At 41.7% G+C, this 20,991-nt stretch overlaps 1 protein-coding gene across 1 annotated transcript in view; it reads left to right on the top strand.

Annotated features, from left to right (window-relative positions):
* Positions 1 to 20,991, top strand: part of HEATR3 (HEAT repeat containing 3) — a 65,628-nt gene that overhangs the window by 23,889 nt on the left and 20,748 nt on the right. Inside the window, 7 exon segments of the mRNA XM_030204356.1 lie at positions 5,294 to 5,403; positions 5,829 to 5,969; positions 6,973 to 7,256; positions 8,434 to 8,524; positions 10,807 to 10,965; positions 16,474 to 16,555; positions 20,979 to 20,990. Coding sequence (XP_030060216.1) covers positions 5,294 to 5,403; positions 5,829 to 5,969; positions 6,973 to 7,256; positions 8,434 to 8,524; positions 10,807 to 10,965; positions 16,474 to 16,555; positions 20,979 to 20,990 — 879 coding nt within the window.

The raw sequence follows: 20,991 nt of genomic DNA, 5'->3' as shown, positions 1-20,991 counted from the left end.
CTTCAAGTTCCTGTTCCACCTATGCGGGAACAGGAACTTGAAGAGAAGGCTTCGGGGCAGAGCCGAAGGCAGTGTGTACGTCGCTACCGCTGCCAGGAACACAGAAAAGCTGAAAAAGACTGCTGCCTGCGCCAGAGGGAGGGAGGAAGAGAGGGGGTAGACAGACACGCTCATCTCAGTCCGCTTTGCTTCCCTGCCCTCTCTGTCTGCGTCCAGCCTTCCTCTGATGTCATTTCCTTTCGGGCGGGACGCAGACAGAGAGGGCAGGGAAGCGAAGCGGACGGAGACGAGCGCGTGCTGCTTTGTTTTTTTTTTTTTCACTACTGGCGCTGTCACGTCGTCGTCGTTTGGAGGGGCATTGCCCCCCTCGCCCCCCCCAGTCCTACGCCCATGGCTGCCTCGGTGTGTCCTACTTTCACATGAAAACACTAAGAGCAGTTATAGCCTCTGGTTCAGTGGGAGAATTTCTCACCATCCTCTATCTCAGGAGGTGTACTTGCTACGTTTTGCGGTTCTGGGCCATCACTTCCAGTGTTATGGCTTTGCTCTCGCCATAACACTGTCATATAGGGCACTCCCTTCTTGCCTCTAAAGGGGAGGGGGGAGCTGACAGAAGAGACTGAAAAAAGCAAGCCCTTCTGTCAAAGGAAAAAACACTTTAGAGTTCAGTTTTCTCTTTTATATTAATTCTAAAATTTATTAGAGTAAAATAAAGGTTACAATAAAAAATTATTTTATTCCAGTATTAACAGAAAATTGAATTACTATTTATATCAGTCCAAATTTCAGTATAAGAAAACTAAAATCTCTCTCTCTTTCTTTCTTTGGAAGTCTGTCAGAATACTGAAGCTTAATTTTGTCCAATCACTTAATGCCTTATATTTTCTCTCTTATCTGGTATTCTTCAACTCTGACCTCTAAGGTCACCTTCACATGATCTGTTTCTTTGATATTTTTCTCAAATATTCATCATTTGCTCTTTGTAACCTCCCTTCCTTGAATACCTATTACTCATACTGGTCCTTCACTGAAATGGCTCTGTGTTAATTCAGAGTCTGTTGAAGCAAAGAAAACAGACACTTGTTAAAGTTTATGGCCCATTACTAATCAAGCCTGTCTAGGTCTGTGACAAGACTAAGAAGACACAAGCTAGCTAATTGCCCTACTAGATCATGGATAAGGGAAGTTATATATACAAAGCTGTATGATGTACAAAATCAGACAGCTCTATACAACACAAAAAAACATTTATCAAGATTGTGGTAGTGGTGGCGGCGTCCTTTTTTTTTTTTTGTTTGGCTCCAGGGAATCTTATTTCACCTGTATCTTGATTGGCTCGTTCATATGTTGTCCTATTTGGCTAGTATGGTGGTGACAAACAGTTGTCCGTCAGTCTGTGCTGTTGGGTTGGGTAATCAATTTGGAGAAGAGCAGACTAGCTCCCATTTCAGATGCTGGAGTATCTGGGTTTTCTATTCAACACAGCAAGGGAGAGGATCTTCCTCGCAGAACACAGAAGATCAAAGTTGGTTCAACAGATTAATCTTCTCAGTTAAGACAGGCCCAGGGAAGGTTCTGGAGTCAGTGGAAGTGGTGCCATGGGCAAGGGCTCATGTGTGACCATTACAGGGTCTCTTCAACTGCTGGTTCCCGGTGTCAAAGAAGTATGACTTTCATCTTCCTTGGCTGCTGGGTGCCAGTTGAAGTATGCTCCCTATCTAGTAATGCAATGGGAGGTGGTGACAACAGATCCCAGCAAGTCTGGTTGGAGAGCTCATTACAAATTCCATCTGGCACAGGGCACCTGGACAGAAAGTGGTACTGTAGCCCTGGCTAGAGACATATCTACTGCATGTCTTCCCTCCTTGGCCCATGGTAGGCCACATGTCGAAAAGGATCACATTGCACCGGGGTTCAATAATTCTTGTAGCCCCGGATTGGCTGTAGGGCAGTGGTATGTGATTCAACTACTGGACAAGGATCTTCTCCATCTTCCTCAGTTACACAGCCTACTGAAGTAAGGTCTGGTACTCATGGAGGATCTATGCCCTTTTGCTCTTTCGGCTTGGCCATTGAAAACACTGTTGAAATGAAAAGGTTATTCTGATTTGGTCATTGCTACTTTGCTTCATGCTTAGAAACGCTCTACATCCATGGCATATGCGAGGGTGTGGAGGATGTTCGAGGGCTGGTGTTCTTAGTGTGGACTTTCTCCCCTCTCTGCTCAGATCGTGCACATCCTAGCATTTCTCCAGGCAGGCTTTTAGAAAGGATTGACATTTAGTTCTCTAAAAATTCAGTTTACGGCTTTGGCCTGTTTCAAGGGCCAACTAGAGAAGATGTCTCGTCCAACTCACCTAGATATTGTTTACTTCTTGTGGAGAGTGGGCTGGTTGTGGCCTCTCTTTCATATACCGTGTCCAGAGTGGAACCTTAAAGAGTGGAGGAGTGGCCTAGTGGTTAGGGTGGTGGACTTGGTCCTGGGGAACTGAGGAACTGAGTTCGATTCCCGGCACAGGCAGCTCCTTGTGACTCTGGGCAAGTCACTTAACCCTCCATTGCCCCATGTAAGCCGCATTGAGCCTGCCATGAGTGGGAAAGCGCGGGGTACAAATGTAACAAAAAAAAAAAAAAAAAAAATTTTGTCCTTCGGGCTCTTCTGAAGCTTCCTTTTGAGCCACTCTAGAAGGCCTCCTTGAAAACTCCTAGGCTAATGACAGTGTTCTTGGTGGCTGTTGCATAGGCATGTAGGGTTTCAGAGCTTCATTCTCCCTCTTGTTTGGATCCCTTTCTTTGCTTTTTCGGAGTCAGGGGTCTCCCTGCTTACGGTTTCTTCCTGTCTTCTGAAAGTGATATCAGCATTTCATATCAACCAATCTGTGCAGCTTCTGTCCTTACCAGAGAAGACAAAGAAGCTTGGTATTCTTCCTTGAAGCTTCTCGATGTGCGTAGAGTCCTCTCATATCTGTAAGTCACAAATGAGTTTCGCAAATTGAACAGACTGTAAATGCTTGGCCTCATGGATTCCAAGCCTTTAATCACTAGATAGCTGAAGGAGACTATCGCATCAGCTTATTTGCTTGCAAGGAAGTGGGCTTCTCTGGCCTTAGGGCCTCATTCTAAGAGGCATACAGCGACATTCTGAGCGGAGACTACCTTACTGTCTCAGGCAGATATTTGCAAGGCAGTTGATGTGGTTGACACTGCATACCTTTTCCAAGCACTACAGGGTGGGCATTGTGTCACATTCGGAAGACAGTTTGGAGGCTTTGGTCCTTAGGGCAGTGGCACCAGGATACCACCCACTTTAGGGATTGCTTTAAACATCCCACCAGGTTCTGGAATAGTAATAGCTACATAATGGAAGGAGAAATTGGGTATTACCTGATCATTTTATTTATTTGCTGCATTTGTATCCCACATTTTCCCACCTTTTTGCAGGCTCAATGTGGCTTACAATGTTCCATAATGGCATTCGCCATTCCAGGGTAAAAAGTTTCTTCCTATTAGTCCTTCCCACTATTTCAGAGGTTTCTGAGTTTAGTTGGTGCTAAGTAATGGGTCAGATAATGACTGTCACCTTGCGTGTTGCTTCCTACATGTCTCTTGTTCTCTACAAGTTGTCCACAGATGAGAGATGCCCACACATGTTTTCTTGTCTGGTTAGTGTTAGGTTAGCAAGTTGTTAAAGGTGGTTGTGTTTTTTCTGAGTTTATCCTTACTGCTTGTGGATTGGAATAGTAGCCTTGTGGTTAGTACAGTGGGCTGAGAACCTGGGGAGCTGGGTTCAATTCCAGCTGCAACTCTTGTGACCCTGGGCAAGTCACTTCACCCACTATAGCCTCAGGTATTAAAAAAAAATACTTTAGATTGTGAGTCTACTAGGGACAGAGAAAGCTAATAGTGCTATAGAAATGATAATAATAGTAGTTGATTGTGTACATAAAATACTGCGGAGCTGGACTAGATGCTGAGAGAGATGTCTTGGCTTAGTTTTCAGTTCTCTATCTCCACTTTCTGGTGAAAACAACTATCCCACAGGTTTTGGAATAGTGGGAAGGACTAATGGAAAGAATTTATCAGATAAGACCTAATTTTTCCTTATTATCCCCTCTGTTGTTTCCAGCCTGAAGAGCTTTAATGTGTTTAGCCTTCCTTCATATGGTAATTGTTCCATTCCCACTGTTCCCTCCTCCCCACCCCCCCCACCCCAATTTGCTGTATTTTTCTAGATCTGCTATATGAGATGGAGTGACTAGAACTGCACACAATTCTTAAGATGTGGTCGCACAATGGACTTAAGAGGCAGTACATTCTCAGATTTAGTTTAATTATCTGTTCTCTTATAAATAATTATTTAACATTGTGGGGGGGTTTTTTAAACCACTTCAGCACATGTTTTTACACCAGTTTGTTTTTTTGGATTAAAGGCAATTTAGAAATTCAGGTAAATGAGAAATCATATGTACTTTAGCAGACAACATAACCATATGACATTGCTGACAGCTTTGGGATTTTGATGCTTCTTGATAAGAGACCATTTGAAACCTGAAAGACTCAATTTGCACTGGGGCTTTGTATAGGAAATGGGAGATACAGTTTGGGACATTCACACATCTTTTTGTCTCTTCAAACCATGCCCATGACATGGCTCTTTGAATTTGTGCATTCCAAGCTTCTACATATGTAAATAATGGCATTCTGAAGTCAACATGTTCATGTGTAGGAGCAGTGCAAGGCTTTTAAAATGACTTAATTTGCATTTTCACATGCACCTTTTTGAGAACCAGGAAATAAGGGTGGACCAAAAAATCTTCACAGCCTGAGGTCGATAAAAGCAACTTAATTCAGCACCACACCAGTGTATGACCAACACGGGGCTGTGTTTTGATGGAAATAACCATCTGCTTCAGTGGTCTGACACTTGACAGCCTAATGCCGGGTCATACACTGATGTGGTGCTGAATAAAGTTGCTTTTAATGACTTCAGGCTGTGAAGATTTTTTTGGTCCATTCCTGGTTCCTGTTTGGACTATATGTGGGGGTTTGGTTTAGTTTTGTTTTACCTGTACTTTTGGATTTTGGTTGATACACCTTTTTGTACATTGGTCTTTTATTAATAGTTAACTTTTATTTTGCCGTTATTAGAGATCCTGCCTTTTTTAGTTTGTGTTGTAAACCACCCTGTTTTGAAATTAGATGTTTTTACGAGTGTTATGGGTATAAATTGAACCAAGGGTTTTTGTGCTGAAAAATGCAAAATGACATCTCTGGATTTTTTCCCCCTATTTAGTGAAAGTAGTAGCAGAGCTTTGTCTATCTTTAACAAGGAAGGCTGTGTGGTCATCGTATTACAATGTTTGAAGAGATTTTCTACAAATATGGAACTATCTATCTCTGCAGGTAAATTCAAAACTGCAGTATAGATCCCTCTAATTAAACATGATATTTGTTTTATTTTTATAATACTTGCCTGGTGTAAATCGAGTTTTCCTACAAATGATGCAGCGGCTTCTGTGGCTCTTCAGGAAGATGCTTCTGAGGTCTTCAGCCTTGGAAGGATGCAGATGTGGCTGCTGGTGTGGTGGGAGGGAAGGAGAGAAATTGCTCCAGGGAGTGGTGGGATGGGGAGGACAAGTGGAAGATGACTGCCTGGGAGTGGAGGAAGGATGTGCACTTGGCAGGGAAAGAAATGCCCCTTTGGTATTCATTCTGAGGGATAAGGAAGTCGTGCGGATCTAACAATGGCAAGAGTATATGATCAATACATTTAATCTCTGGTGAGTGAACTGTGGAGGAGATTTCATACTTTTTGTTTGTGTCTACAGCATATTGTTTACAGACTGTGACTGAAGATAACCCAGATCTTCTGACTTCTTTTGATGCCCCATCATTTCACATGCTAGAGTCTGTTATGCTGTGTCCAGGGGGTACGATGGAATATTTCCTCCTAAAGGCCCTGCTGGCAGGTTTGTGTTGCATGACTTAAGAATTTATTTACTCTGTTTTCATAATCCTTGCTGGTATTAATATTGGGCTTTAAGGCAGCATTCCTACCTTAGATAAGTTTTCAGGGCTTGACAAACATTGGGTGCTAGATTTCTGTGGCACCCAAGGTTTTCTTGGCCTGCTCCAACTGCTGCCACAACTAAAGCAGCAGTCCTCCTAGAGTGGCACCATGCTGGGAGGGGAGGGTCACCTTTTTATTTTTAACTTTTCAGTACAAATCCAGAGGAACCAAGTAGCATTGATGATAACCATACAATCTCTTTAAGGTTATGACCAGCTGATAGTCCATCTCCCATCTTTTCCCCTGTCACCCATTGAGAAACTACTACTACTAATCATTTCTATAGCACTACTAGATGTACACATTATATGCAGGTACTAGAGGACTCACAATCTAAGTTTTTGGACCTGGGGACATAAATAAAAAAAATTTGTGTTGCACAATACATACACTTCTAGCTGCATTTAGGGGAGATGTGCCTGGGGCTCTGTTTTTGGGCAAGATTGGAAGATAACATGTGCAGATTTGGTTTTTCAAGTCTCTGCACATGATATCGGCACACAAGACAAAGGTGTGAATGTCTGCAGGTGTGTTAAACCTACAGCAAGTTTCAAAATGAAGATCTGCATTGTTTTGTTTTTATCTGTGGCATTTGCACCAATTTCCAAAAATATCTGTGGATGTTCCCAGTGCAGGTAACTTGAAAATTACTCATTACAATAACGTGTGCTGAAGAGATTTGCTAAATGTTTGCTTAAGTGTCTCTTAACCACTTTGTATGCAAAGGCTATGCTACTAAAGAGACTTCATGCAGATTTGTCTATAGGTACAATACTTAAATAAGCTTTTTGTTAATATTACATGTTAGATTTTTCATTATGGCTGTAGAAGGAATCTTCAGATTTATTTAAAGATGGATACAAGTGCTCTTTAACGTTGCAGCTCTGTATTTTCATATTTAGGTGCTGTTTGGAATCTAAAGGCTGTTGTGCCTTCAACCAGTCTGGCAGAAACCATAAATGCAATCCTGAGAATTTTCTCAGAAATTTTAGCAGTAGATGCAGGCCAGATGATTTTTCAGATGAAGGAGGGTGAAGCCCAAAGGCTGAAAGCAGGTTCTGAATCTGAAACAGAAGACAATTCTACTACTTTAGAAGATACTGGTGTGAATGATGATGAAATGGAGCACACAGCAAAAATGGAAAAAGTGAAGTGCAAGAATGCTGATATTTCTGATCTGCTTCCGGTAAATAATTATTTATTTTAAAAACTTATATACCACCTATAACTAAGTGACAGGGGTAATCCCTGTGGAACTCCATTTTCAACCCCTACAGATTTTGAAACCTGCAGTCTACTCCTCACTATCATTACTTTCCCATCAAATATGAAGCAAACCACTGCAAATACTCGTCCTGCAACCCCTAAACCTTGTAACTTCCAAATTAACAGAATTGAACGCTCCATAAACATCCAGGGATACTAGACAATAACACATTATCAATATTTCACTTTAAATAATCTACAGTAGAGATCAATATCTCAACACTATGAGCACACCTAAATCCATATTGGAAAGGATCTAATCCATCAACTCTCTCCACAAATTCATCCAAATATTGCACAGTGTAAATTCGAGTAGCTCTGAGTGATGATGCATGCTCTCAAAGTAACTTCCTCTGCTCTGAATGTTCTGCTTTAAACCAAAAGAAGAAAAGTTGCAGTGTTTTGCCAATATTTGAGAACATTTTAGAAGCCAAGAGCTGTTCCAGCCACTTTGCAATTTGAACTTCTGATCCTGTGAGACCACGAGCCCCATGTAGTGTAAATGGCAAGATGGAGCAGACACCGGCAGTTAAAAACAAAGTTGGAATTTTCTTATACAATTAGTGGGAATATTGGTTGAAATATTGTTTAGAAGTGTGTTGTAGCCACCATTTTAGAAATAGAAGTTTATGAATATTCCCAAATTTGTGAAATGGACCCCCAAAATATGTGAACAGTAGCAAATTTAATGATGATTAAAACATTGACTAAGATTATTTTTTTCATAGGCATTTGATATTTCCGATGAGGGGGAGGTGGAGAAAATTTATTGATGAATCTGCAGTATGGAAACAGTTGAGTGTTTGGGGTTGTGAGTGTGTTTTTTCTTTTGTATGAATGTTCTTGGTGTGAAACTTGTAGATCTTTTCTATTTGAATAATTGAGTTCTTTTCTTTTAAATTGTATATTTTAATTGTAACTGCCGTGATCTGAAGAAACTAAGCAGTATATAAAATTTTAGTAAACATATTGAACCCAATTCTTAAGGTTTTCTTCCTTTGCTGTAGAAGAAAGCTTTAAATGTAAACAGCAGAAAGACTAAACAAAGGATTTAAAGATTTTACAGCTTAAATACTAAAATATCTGTTGTATTTTAGCTTAAGCATATGGAAGTGAGACAAGCTGCGGCCTTACTGGTGGCTCAGAGGACTGCACTGGAAATTATTGTCAACATGTGCTGTAGCGAAGGTATGTAATTTCGTCCAGGGTAGAAAGAGAAAAGATCTGTTCAAATGTTGTGGATTTGTTCTTTGTTTTGGGGAAAACCCTTGCCAATGTGTTACTTTATGTTTGATAAAATCGCTCTTCACAAAGCAAGTCCGAGTTTAAATATTTTTATTCTATCTACAAAATATTCAGTCTCGCTGCTGCTTCACTGGTGTATAGGGAAACTTTGCAGCTACCCTCTTGAGTCCAGATTAGTCCTGGACCAGTGGATTCCATCATCTGCTGTGCAGGCACCTGTGTTTGCTCTCCTTTCTGTTAGAAGTGCTAGTAGTAGGTGCAGTTTAATTTCCATGACCTCTAATCTCGCTCTGAGCCTGAAAGTGCAGTATGCTGTGATGGATTCAGCTGCTCAGAGCCCTAGGCAGTGTAACTGATAAGCAGACTCAAGAAAAAATGTTAGGAAGTAGTTTTTCACGGAAGAAGTAGTGGATGCTTGGAATGCTCTCCCGTGGGAGGTGGTGAAATGAAAACGGTAACGGAATTCAAACATGCGTGGGATAAGCATAAGGAATCTGTGCAGAAGGAATGGATCCTCAGGAGCTTAGTCAAGATCAGGAGGCGTGGCTGGTGGTTGGGAGGCGGGGATAGTGCTGGGCAGACTTATACGGTCCTGTGCCAGAGCTGGTGGTGGGAAGCGGGACTGGTGGTTGGGAGGGCGGGGATAGTGCTGGGCAGACTTATACAGTCTGTGCTCTGAAGAACCAGGTACAAATCAAAGTAGGGTATACACAAAAGTAACACATATGAGTTATCTTGTTGGGCAGACTGGATGGACCGTGCAGGTCTTTTTCTGCCGTCATCTACTATGTTACTATGATATTGGGACAGCCAGAGGACAGGACTTGTTGGAGTTGTAGCTCTTGGCAGGAATAATACCACATTCAGTAGCTGAGCTTCAGAGTGTCAGTGTTTTACGGGTTTCTTTGATGCTGGAAAACAGTAGAGCAGCAGCAGACAAACTATGATCCATGTGCCAAACCCAGCCGTCTAAACTCTTCTCCAGAATCATTTGCATTACTGCTACACTGCCATTGCTATTGTGTTAGTACTTGAGAGTCTGGCCCTTTGCATTCCAAAAGGAACATTCTTTAGCTACGCCAATTAAACATCTTCCCCCTTTCTTCAACCGCCCTACCTTTGCCTCAGCTGGGTTCCAATAAAATTCAACTGTCATTTGGAGTATTGCAGTTTGAATGCTGTTGAGTGTGAAAAATTTGTGAAAGGTTCTCTTATCCTGCACTGGTTCCCAACGTTTTATTGAATGAAGTTAAGAACTCTAGTTTTGGCCTTATTATATATAATATACAAACTGTAAAGATATCATTCCATGACTGTGTGTGTTTGTCATGCTAAATAACCAAAAATTCCATATAATTCAACAGGCAATAAAACAAGAAGTCCATCATAAGATGGAGGGGTGGGAGAGATGACAATATATCCTTAATGTAGCCCTGTTGAGTTAAAAAATATATATATTTTTTATCTGGGCAGTTTTGGAGGGGCCCTTGGGACGAGTGCTGCTGAGCGTGGGAGGGAGAAATATGGCTGCACCAGCTTGCGGATCGCAGGTGTGATTTTTTTCATGCATGAGCTAGCAGACAAGACCAGAAGAGTTGGGGCCATGTCATGACTAGGCCAGAAATGTTTCTGCGCATGGTGCAAATTCCTGTACATGCACAGAAACATTTCCAGGTCTGATGCAGAGCTCAAGTCCGAGTGAGAGAGACAGACAGATGCTGGTGCAAGACCAGGTCCGCAGGGAGCAGGGCAAATGCTGGAGGAAGTCTAGGAAGGCTCCTTTGAAGATTGGTAGTACCAGGGTTAAAACCCCATGAAAGATGTGTGTAGGGGGAAGGGTTGCCGGGTGCATGCACAGCTGCTGACCTCGTGAGAGCAGAGCCGTGCTGTGGGAAGAGTGCAGATTCAAGGGAAGTCAGGAAATTGGAAGAGTGACAGGTGTGAGAAGACCCTGATGAGGTAAGGGTCAAGAGAGGAAAAGGGAGTTTTTATGTTTTTATAAGAAGTGTGGGAGCATAATGGGGCTGGTGACTGCAGCTCATGGCAGGTGTTGGCATGAGTTGGCTCATGTCGCTGCTGCAGGCACTTTGAGATTCCAAAACAAATATACATCCCTGCTGATACAGTTTATTTTAAATAGCGTGCCCTAGGGTGCTAGATAAATGCTGGAATAATTTGGTTACTATCATTTCTTTTACACTTGTTGCCCTTATATTTATTCTCAGATCCATCTGATGATGAATGGGAAGAGTTGTCCAGCAGTGATGAGAGTGATATGTGTATAGAAAACTCTTTGAATGAGGGCATTGGTCAGCTCATGTCCCCGCTATGTCTCTCTGCTGAGGTTCATACAGCACTCATGAACCACCTCATAACCAAAAAAGGTATATATGGAACTGTGTAGTCTGATGAGCCCACAGTTTGCATTTGAGTCCAAAACTACTATGAGCATGTCTCACTTCCAAATCCCAGCATCAGCATAAAGTATTACACTACTCATATGGTCTGCAAAGAAACATTTCTGATATTTTCTTAGATCATGGATATTATGAACCCCAGTCTTCAAATGCTGAAAGTAGGTCTTGATTTAGAGTACTAGAATATGCCAATAGCTGAGTATTCATTCGTGACATCCTGAAAATTGGATCTACTTGTAGCCCTCAGGGTGGGAGATAACCCCTGGTTTAAGTCTGCTGCTGACATCGAAAAGGTTAAATGTATTTTTAATCTAGATTACTCTTTTCCCTGATAGTGGTCTCAGTGCTTCATATAGTCAGTCATTTGCTCTGTATTTTGGACCTGTTAAAATTCCTGTACTGAATTACAATTTTGCAATCGTGAAGGTAGAATGTATTACAGAGTGCAGGAATTGGTTAAAAAGGAAAACAGTAGGGTAGAGGTGGTGGTGGTTGTGGAGGAAAGGGGCTTTTTTAGTATACACATGAAAACTTACTACTAAAAGCAGCCTAACAGGAGAAGGAGGAGTGGCCCTAATGGGTTATAGCAGTTCTTTAGAAACCAGGGTTTAAATCTTTTCCCCCACTGACAATACCTTCTTACATTGGTAAAATGCATGGGGCTCATTTCTGTTACATAGCTTCCCACTATTCCATAACTTGTGGGATTGTTGTGTCCATCAGCCAGCAGGGAGAGAGAGAGAATCTGAAAACTGAGCTGAGACATATCTCTCTTGGCATCCAGTCCAGCTCCTCCGTATTTCACATCTCCAGCAGGTGGATGGACACACGTTTCAGCCTCTGGTTCTGAGTGATTTGCTTCTGGTCCAGATGATCAACCGGTCCCCAGTTGAGCTTTGTAGGTGGCTTGAGTCTGCAGAGATATATCTGGAGGTCTCCAATCCCTGTTTCTGGTGCCCTATGAATTTACTTCTTCCCTTCCTTCACCTGTTTCCTGTGGACCTCCATTTCCAGTACAACAACATTAAAAAAAAAAAAAAGAGGAAAGAAGTTTACTACTAGAGAGCATGAGACAGAGGATCAGTCTAGAAAAAGGTTTACTGGAGCACAGTCCTCAAGTTTCCTCATCTGGGCTAAGACTTGTGGAGACTGAAACTTGTGGGGAGCAACTGGCAGTGGTGAGTCTGACTAAAGTTTGACTTGAAACTGCTTGGAGGGCTGCAAATTCTGCTTGTCGCAGGAGAGGTATCCTGACTCTCTGCCTGGGACTGCATTGTGCTGTGCTTGTGCCAGTCGAGGTGAATGGTGACTCCGAGGCAGTTAAGTGGGGGGGGGGGGGGGGGGGGGGGGGGGGGGGGGGGGGGGGTGGGGGGGGGGGGGGGAGGGGGGGGGGGGGGGGGGGGGGGGGGGGGGGGGGGGGGGGGGGGGGGGGGGGGGGTGGGGGGGGGGGGGGGTGGGGGGGGGGGGGGGGGGGGGGGGGGGGGTTTCCTGCTATGGGACCCACTAGCCGGTATTTGGATGTTTACAGTGCATTCAAGCCGGGAATCTCGCAGGTATGTGGGGAAACGTCGGCAGCAGCACACCTTCATATTTGGCACAGAGCATCTGAATATGCCAGGGTCTTCAGGCTCTCTGGCAGGACCAGTGCACAGTTGAATGCAAGAGAGCGCAGGAACAGGTGTCTGGATGGGGAACCATCTTCAACTATTGAATCTTCCTCTAAACTATCTTTTCCCATCCCTCCCCCAAAGAGCCTTAGACTGAAGCTTTCAGTATATCAACGGCTTTATGCACTCCAAGTCCTGAAGGTTTGGTGAATTTTGGATTTATACTTACAAGTATCCATTCGCCCCTGAAGCAGCCCCTTTGGCAAAGTATAGCCATTCCGAGCATCTATGTATAAAACCCTGGGAGCCAAAGTAGTGACTAAAGCTTTCACTTTACACAGTTTGCTTTCTTTTTTGTTTTGCTAACCATAGTGGATCATTGCAAACTGTTTGCCTTGGTGTTGCCTTGGCTCTCAGTATCATGACATCCTTATATAAAGGAGCTATCTTCCTCTTTAGAAGCCAATTTAGTAGAACCTGTTCACCAGGAAAGGAGGGCAGGAATTTTCCAAGTACTCCTGCTCACAAAAAAAGAGGGGGGATTAGACCTAAGGGCCCGGAACAAACATAAAGCAACATTTCAGGATGGTTTCCGTAGATACCCTAATTCCTATACTCCAGAGAGGGAACAGGCTATGTTTCTTTGGACTTAAAGGATGCTTAAATTGACACATAGATACATCCAGATCACAGGAAGCATTTGAGATTCATTGTAGGGAAACACCATTACTAGTATTGGGTCATGCACTTTGAACCTATATCAGCTCCTTGTGTTTTCAAATGTCTAGCAGTATAGCAGCGTATCTACACAAACTGGGGTGTGCATGTTCCCCTGTTTGGTTGATTGGTTGGTAAAGCACACATCTCAGGAAGGGACAAAACAGATCAGCGCACATAACCATTCAGGTGCTGGAATTACTTGGTTACTCATAATTAATACAAAGTCTCATTTAAGGTCAACACAACAATTGGAGCTCCTAGGAGTCTGTTGGACATGATTCAAGCATCTTCCTTCCACAACAAAGGATCACAGACTCCTCCGAACTTCTTCGACACTAGATACCAGCGTAGCAAGTATGAACTGGACAAACGTCAAGGATGTTAGGCTATATGGCATACACAGTTCATGTTGACAGTCTTGGCACACCTCTATTTGAGGCAAGCTTGATGGACCTTATCCACATAGTGAATTTGGGCCACTAGTAGTCTCAGATGTAATATGACACTAGTCCTCTGTGATAATCAACTGTCTTGCTGGAAGAATCATTCCAATTTAGCCCTTCCAGAAGTTCAAATAAATCTAATGACAGATGCATCCAAATTGCGTTGGGAAGGTCATATAGATGGTTTCATACCCAGGGTATATATGCTCTGCCCAGAAATAGCTTCATCAGGTAAACTTTGTGGAACTAAGGGCAATATGGAACATACTGAAGAATTTCTGAGATCAGCTGTCCAACAAGGTTATCCTAGTTCAAACAGAGAACCAGCGATAGCCATGTATTATGTGAACAAGTGGGGAGGTTTGTACCTCCTGTGTTGGACTGCTGTCAGAATGTGGAAATGGGTCATTTCTTATGGAATGTTCTTCAGGGCCACATATCTGGTAGGCAAGGACAGCATCCTAGCAGACTGAATCAAGTCTTTCCTCACTAGTGGTCTTTGGTATGATTGCATTGCCCACAAGATTCTCAAGAGTGGGGCACCCCCTCAGCAGATCTTTTGCCACTTTGTTTAACAAGAAAGTACTTCTGTTCTGCACCAGGATAGAGATGCATGGTAAACCAGCTTCAGATGCCTTTCTCTTGCATTGGGGAGAAGTTCTTCTGGTATGTGCATCCTTTGATTCCTTTCATCAGCAAGGACTCTTCTGAAGCACAGTCAGAACGAGGGAACAGTGATACTCCTAGCTCCTATTGGCCAAGACAAGTCTGATTCCCTTTTATGTTGTATCTTTCCATCAGAAGTCTAGTGAGACTAGAACGTTTCCACACTAGTCATGCAAGAACAGGGGATTTTGTTGTATCCTAACATAGAGTCCCTAGTCTTCACAGCTTAGGTGTTGAGAAGTTGATGCTAGCCTCTCTGGACATTGCCTGACAGTGTTTCTCAGATCTTATTAGCATACAGAAAAGATTCTACTAGGAGATCTTACGGTTTAAGTGGACAAGATTTGCCATCTGGTGTAATAGTAAGGCTCTAGCTCCTTTTCCTGCTTCTGCTCAAAGCTGCTTAAATACCTTCTACATCTTGAGACAGGTTCGAGACCAAAGTTATTAAGGTATATCTTTGTGCAATTAAGCTTATGTATAAGGTAAACCCATCTTAAACAGACTTTATCTAATTTTTGTGGGGCTTGCTTCTGTTGAAGCCTCCCATCAAGTCACTTGCAGTGTCATGGGACCTCAGTATTCTGCTAATAAAAACTGCTTTTGAGCTACTTGACACCTGTCAGCTGACGTTCATAATCTAAATGGTCTTGTTTTTGGTGGTGGTAACTTAAGTTAGTGACCTCCAGGTTCTAGTGACTGATCACACCTTACATTAAATGGATCTGCATATAATAGAGTAGTTCTCACAACCATCTGAAGTTCTTCCTAAGGTAGTGTCAGAATTCATCCTTAATCAGTAGTCCTTTCAATGCCTTTTCCCCAGACCTGATGCCCACAAAGGTGAAAGTGGCATTTGCTCCCTTTAAGACTGCAAGAGAGCCCCTTGCCGCCTTGCTGGAGCAAACACTAAAACCAATAGAAAGTCACCCTGTTTATTGTTTATTTTGTTGACTGCACACACTTTCCAATTGGCTAGCAGACTACATTTCCTTCACATGCCCAGGTAGGTCTGACGCTAGAGAGTCTGATCATGGCTGTAATATCAGAGCGATTGCTACCTCCATAGAAGAAATTTGCAGAGCTACAGCATGGACTTCTGCCCAAACAATTACATTGGCTTACTGTCCAGAACAAGACTTCAGTGCACAGTAGGTTAACCAGACAGTTTTCTGGAATCTGTTTTGGAGATTAGAATCTAACACTATCCTCTGGGCTTTTATTTTATTTTTTTCAAGTTCCAAACTGTCTTAAAAATAAAGCTTATAAAACACAAGACTTGTTGCTATCAAAAGTAGTTTGGGTGTTTGCCTGTTACAGCACTACTAGCTCTATTATTATCTGGTCAAGGCAGCCTGTAGCTAGGGAGTTCCAAATGTGTGAGGATTGCAGTATCCTTGAAGAAAACACAATTTCTTACCTGTAGCAGGTGTTTACCAAGGACAGCAGGTTACCGGTCCTCACACAAACACGTCCACCTCCACAAGCTTATAAAGGACCTGCGCAACAGCAGCATGCGGAAGAGGTGTACATGTGCAGCTGAACAGTCTCAGAAGCTCTGTATTCTGTGTGGGAATTTCCCCAGCATTGGACTCTGTTGGATGGCTTTGCCCCATTTGTGAGGATTGGTATCCTGTTTTCGGAGAACACCTGCTACAGGTAAGTAACCAGTTCCTTACAAAATACATGCCCAGCACTAATCTCTGTGAATGTATGTCTATGATCACTTCTGAAATGAGGAAAATGTGTGTGTTTTGGTTCTGCCCCTTTAAACATTTGCATGTAGTTCAGATTTACATATGTAAAATCCTGGCTTTTTAAAATATGGGTTTTCCATGCTTATTCAGGGTATTTAATTGCTGTTATTTACACACAAATCATGAATAGGGCTTCTAAAATAAAGGACTTTATGCAACCTTGAGCTTTTAGATAAGGGATTAGCAAATTTGAGTAAGAAATATCTTCAAATCTTTAACATTTGAATGCTTTTATCATCAATTAGATAATTTGTTCTACCTTTTTTTATTCTCTCTCCCCAGACTTTTGAGAGAACATCTTTTCCCAGTCAAGCTGTGGTGGACATTGTAGGAGGAGTATAGCTTGGAAGCCGTTAATCAGAGAGTAGAATTTTGTGGACATAAGATTCATTGACATTCAGTGCTAATGTTCTAAATGTTTGTCTTCTCCAAGATACATAGGCTGACATGGGCACTCACTTATTTAGAGATTGGCCTACCAGAAGTACTGGATAATTCAACTAGGACCAGTTTTTTGCTCTGATACAAGATTGATACATAATACTTTGTAATGTGCTCTTAATGAGGGCTGACTCTTTTTGTTATACCTTTGACAGGTGTTTTTTAAAAATTCTATTAAACACAGATCTCAAACATTATTCAGGTAACCACATATGTGGCAAACCAGCAAAATGTGTAACTTGTCACAATTGTCATCAAAAAATAGTACAGAGCAGTGTACACCATAAAAATATGGCAAAATAAAATTATTAATAACATAAGAGGAGGAATACTACAAGTAAGCAGTAACAATCGCACAAAGTTGGCCATGTTTCAGCTTATGCTTGCACTGGTGTAACAAAAAAAAACCCCTGAATATTATTAAAAATGTTAAATCCAAAAAAGGCATCAACTATTGAACACTGTCTTTATCTGAAAATAATCTTATTTAAATTTATGTTTATATATTACATTTTATTTCCCAATACATACTAAGCTGTTACAAATTTATGATATACTGCATTCAGTTCATGGGTAAATCTTGTTGGTAGAATTATACCATCGTCTGCATCACTACAATTATGAGCGATTACTACACAAACAAATGATTCAATTAAAGTGAAAGTTTTTGGTCTATTGTTTCAACTGATTCAAGATGAACACTTATTGTTAGCTGGCACTTAACATATATGAGTTTACTGGTAGTGGATGTATCTGAATGTATTCGTTTCTCATGTGTTAGCTTTGTTTATAGCTGTAGTAATGTGGAGGATGGTATATATTCTACCAGCAAGGTTATAGTGACATAGTAGATGACGGCAGAGAAAGACCTGCACGGTCCATCCAGTCTGCCGACAAGATAAACTCATATGTGCTACTTGATTTGTATCTGCCATTTTCAGGCCACAGACTGTAGAAGTCTGCCCAGCACTAGCCCTGCCTCCTAACCACTAGCCCTGCCTCCCACCACCGGCTTTGCCACCCAATCTCTGCTAAGCTTCTGAGGATCCATTCCTTCTGAACAGGATTCCTTTATGTTTATCCCACGCATTTTTGAATTCTGTTACTGTTTTTCATTTCCACCACCTACGCGGGAGGGCATGCCAAGTATCCACCACTCTCTCCATGAAAAAAAATACTTCTGACATTTTTCTTGAGTCTGCCCCCTTCAATCTCATTTCATGTCCTCTAGTTCTACACCGCCTTCCCATCTACGAAAAGGTTCGTTTGCGGATTAATACCTTTCAATGTTTGAGACGTCTGTATCATATCACCCCTGTTTCTCCTTTTCTCCAGGGGTATACATGTTCAGGTCAGCAAGTCTCTCCTCATACGTCTTGTAACGCAAATCCCATACCATTCTTGTAGCTTTTCTTTGCAACCGCTTCAATTCTTTTACATCCTTAACAAGATACGGCCTCCAAAACTGAACACGATATTTCAGGTGGGGCCTCAACAATGACTTATACAGGGGCAATGAAACCTCTTTTCTTCTGATGGTCACGCCTCTCTCTATACAGCCTAGCAACTTTCTAGCTACGGCCACCGCCTTGTCACACTGTTTTGTCGCCTTGAGATCCTCATATATTATCACCCCAAGATCCCTCTCCCCGTCCGTATATATCATACTCTCACCTCCTAACACATACGTCTCCCGTGGATATCTACTTCCTAAGTGCATCACTTTGCATTTCTTCGCATTGAATTTAATTGCAAACCTTAGACCATTTTTCTAGCTTCTGCAGATCCTTTTTCAAGTTTTCCACTCCCTCCCGGTGTGCACTCTGTACCATCTTAGTATTCAAAATTAAATGTCTCAGTTCTGCTTCGGGATATAGACAAATGACAGACTATCCTCGGATACCTTTCTACAGGATTCAGGGGAAGGGTTTTCTGTATGCATATCCTGTGATTAATTACCCTGATAATTAAAAACTGAAATTCAGACCAGGACAAGGGAACCATGATTTTCAACACCCTGCCTTGGCTGGGGCAAATATGGTTCCCTCCTCTTCTGGAATTTTCCATAACAAGGTCAGTACAACTGGATAACTCCATCCTGATCATGCAAGCTAAAGGGGACTCTGCTGCACTCAACATTGGGTCCCTCTCCTTCAGAGCTTCAATGTTGGAAGTTAACGTGTTTTTTGGAACTTGCCTGACAGAATTTTGCAGGTCTTATTAGCTTCTAGGAGAGATTCTACTAGAAGGTCTTACAGATTTAAATAGAAGAGGTTTTCCATGTAGTGTGACAAAAGAGCCCTAGACCCTTTTTTCCTGTCCCACACAAACTGTGTGAATAGTTTTCTACACTTTGCCTGTGTTGGGTTTGAAAACTAACTCCATTAGGGTACACCTTAGTGAAATTGCTGCTTATTTCTGTGCAGCTTTTACTCGTGCAGGGCTTGCTTCTACTGAAAGCTTCCATAAAGCCTCCTGCAGTGTCAAGGGCCCTAAAGATGGTATTAACCCAGCTGATGAAAGTGTTCTTTGAGCCGCTCAGTGCCTGTGAACTGATACCTGACCTGCAAGGTATTATATTGATTATTGTAACTCTTTTCAAGGACTAGTTTAGAAGATTAGCTTCACTGCTATATTTTGTATAATCTGTGTGGTGCTAAGAAGTATGACAGGGTCACCCCACTTGTAAAAGACTTTGACTTCAGATATTCTTTCATATACCATTTAAAATCTTATTTCAGGCTCCTCAAATATTTCCTTCTCTTCTCTATGAATCTTATGCCATATATTCTGATGTGTTCTGTATTCATCTTAACAGCATTTACTGTTCATGCCCTCCTACCTTCAGATGTTTTGCTTTTCAACATTATGGAACTTCGTTTAAAAAAAAAAAAAGTTTAAAGCCATCCTTAAAACCTACTGTTTACTCAAGCTATCCCCTATGCTAATGATGAGCATGAATCTCAGTAGTGGCTACTTTTGGGATACCCTTGCACAACAATCCTGCCCGCTGTATTTCTTTTATTTTTTTCCCTTCCATGTGCATCTTAAGAGTAATGGACCCTTCCTCTTTTCCTTCCAATTTTAAAACATGATTTGTAACTTAGGCCTCCTGATGCAGTTTTCTTCGATTCCCAGTTCTTATGGTTTTTAATTATAGCATATTAAAGTTGAAATGTGACATGTTATATTTGGTGGCTGATGGCTATGACTTTAGCATGCAAAGTGAGCAAGCGAGCTCCATGCTCTAGTAATGGATCCACATAATGCTAAATTCTGGTGTCTTTGTGCAGTCATCCCAAATTTCTTTCTAAAGTTGGTCAGATTTCCATCTTAACCAGTCTGTTGTCTTGCCAATATTTTTTCCCAGGCTTCATACTTGCAAAGGAGTAGAGGGAGAATTCTTCATGTCACACCAAGCTTTTATCTCCAAAATTTATCTGCCAGTGAAATCCCCCGAGTAGATACAAAAAGGCCATAAGCCTTCTTTACTTCAAACAAGAGAAGCTTAAAATTTCTTATGTTCATCCTGTCAGATTTCCACCTCGTGCTGGCTGGGGCATTCTGCTGCCAATAGTAAAGGATCCAAATATGTGAAATGAAATAATTATAGAAGTCAGGTAGCCCAAGACTACCTTTCTTATTACAGTTAGATAAGAGTCTAAACTGGGACTCAACACAAATGTCAAGATCTGTTTAATGATGTTGACTGTTACATTATCTCTATCTCAGTAAGGCCTTACTGATTTTGTATGCACAAGACTGTTATTGGTGTTGTCTTGCCTTACTGTACTGTTTTGTTTGTTATAAATAGTCTAGCAAATAAAAACTAAAAGTAATTCTCAGTTTATGATACCAGAGGATTTGTATGGAACTATTTTTCTTTATAAAGAACTACAAATTAGGCCCTGACTGTGCCAACAGGAATCCCAGAGAAAATGTACAGCAATCTAGCCAACCAGTTCATAGAACAAATTGTGCCCTGCCTCCATTAACTTACCATGGTCAAGCCACTTAAAAATGTTTTTCTAAAAGCCTCTGGGTGGGGGGTGATTTAATGCTGAGCCTATTTTTAGGTTTAGTTGGGCAAAATAAAATGCCATATCTTGTTCATTTCAGAGAACAAAACATTTTTGGGTCCTCCATTTGTTGTTCCCCTTCCATCCATTAATGATAGGCTCATTGATTTACAGCTGGGTTTTATAATCTAGTGGGCTTCTTATCTCTTCTAAAATGTTTAGGATATATGGAATGGCCTGAATGGGATCAAAACACATAGCAGAATATTGTTCATGTAAAGTGCAATCTTTTAATACCATTAGCCAGCTGAATGTCGGCTGCTAGAGGTTGAACAAATAG

The sequence above is a fragment of the Microcaecilia unicolor genome, chromosome 5 (assembly GCF_901765095.1).
Source record: "Microcaecilia unicolor chromosome 5, aMicUni1.1, whole genome shotgun sequence".
In the NCBI taxonomy this organism is placed as follows: domain Eukaryota; kingdom Metazoa; phylum Chordata; class Amphibia; order Gymnophiona; family Siphonopidae; genus Microcaecilia; species Microcaecilia unicolor.
The sequence above is the reverse complement of the archived record's forward strand: the minus strand, read 5'-3'. Positions and strand labels throughout refer to the sequence as shown.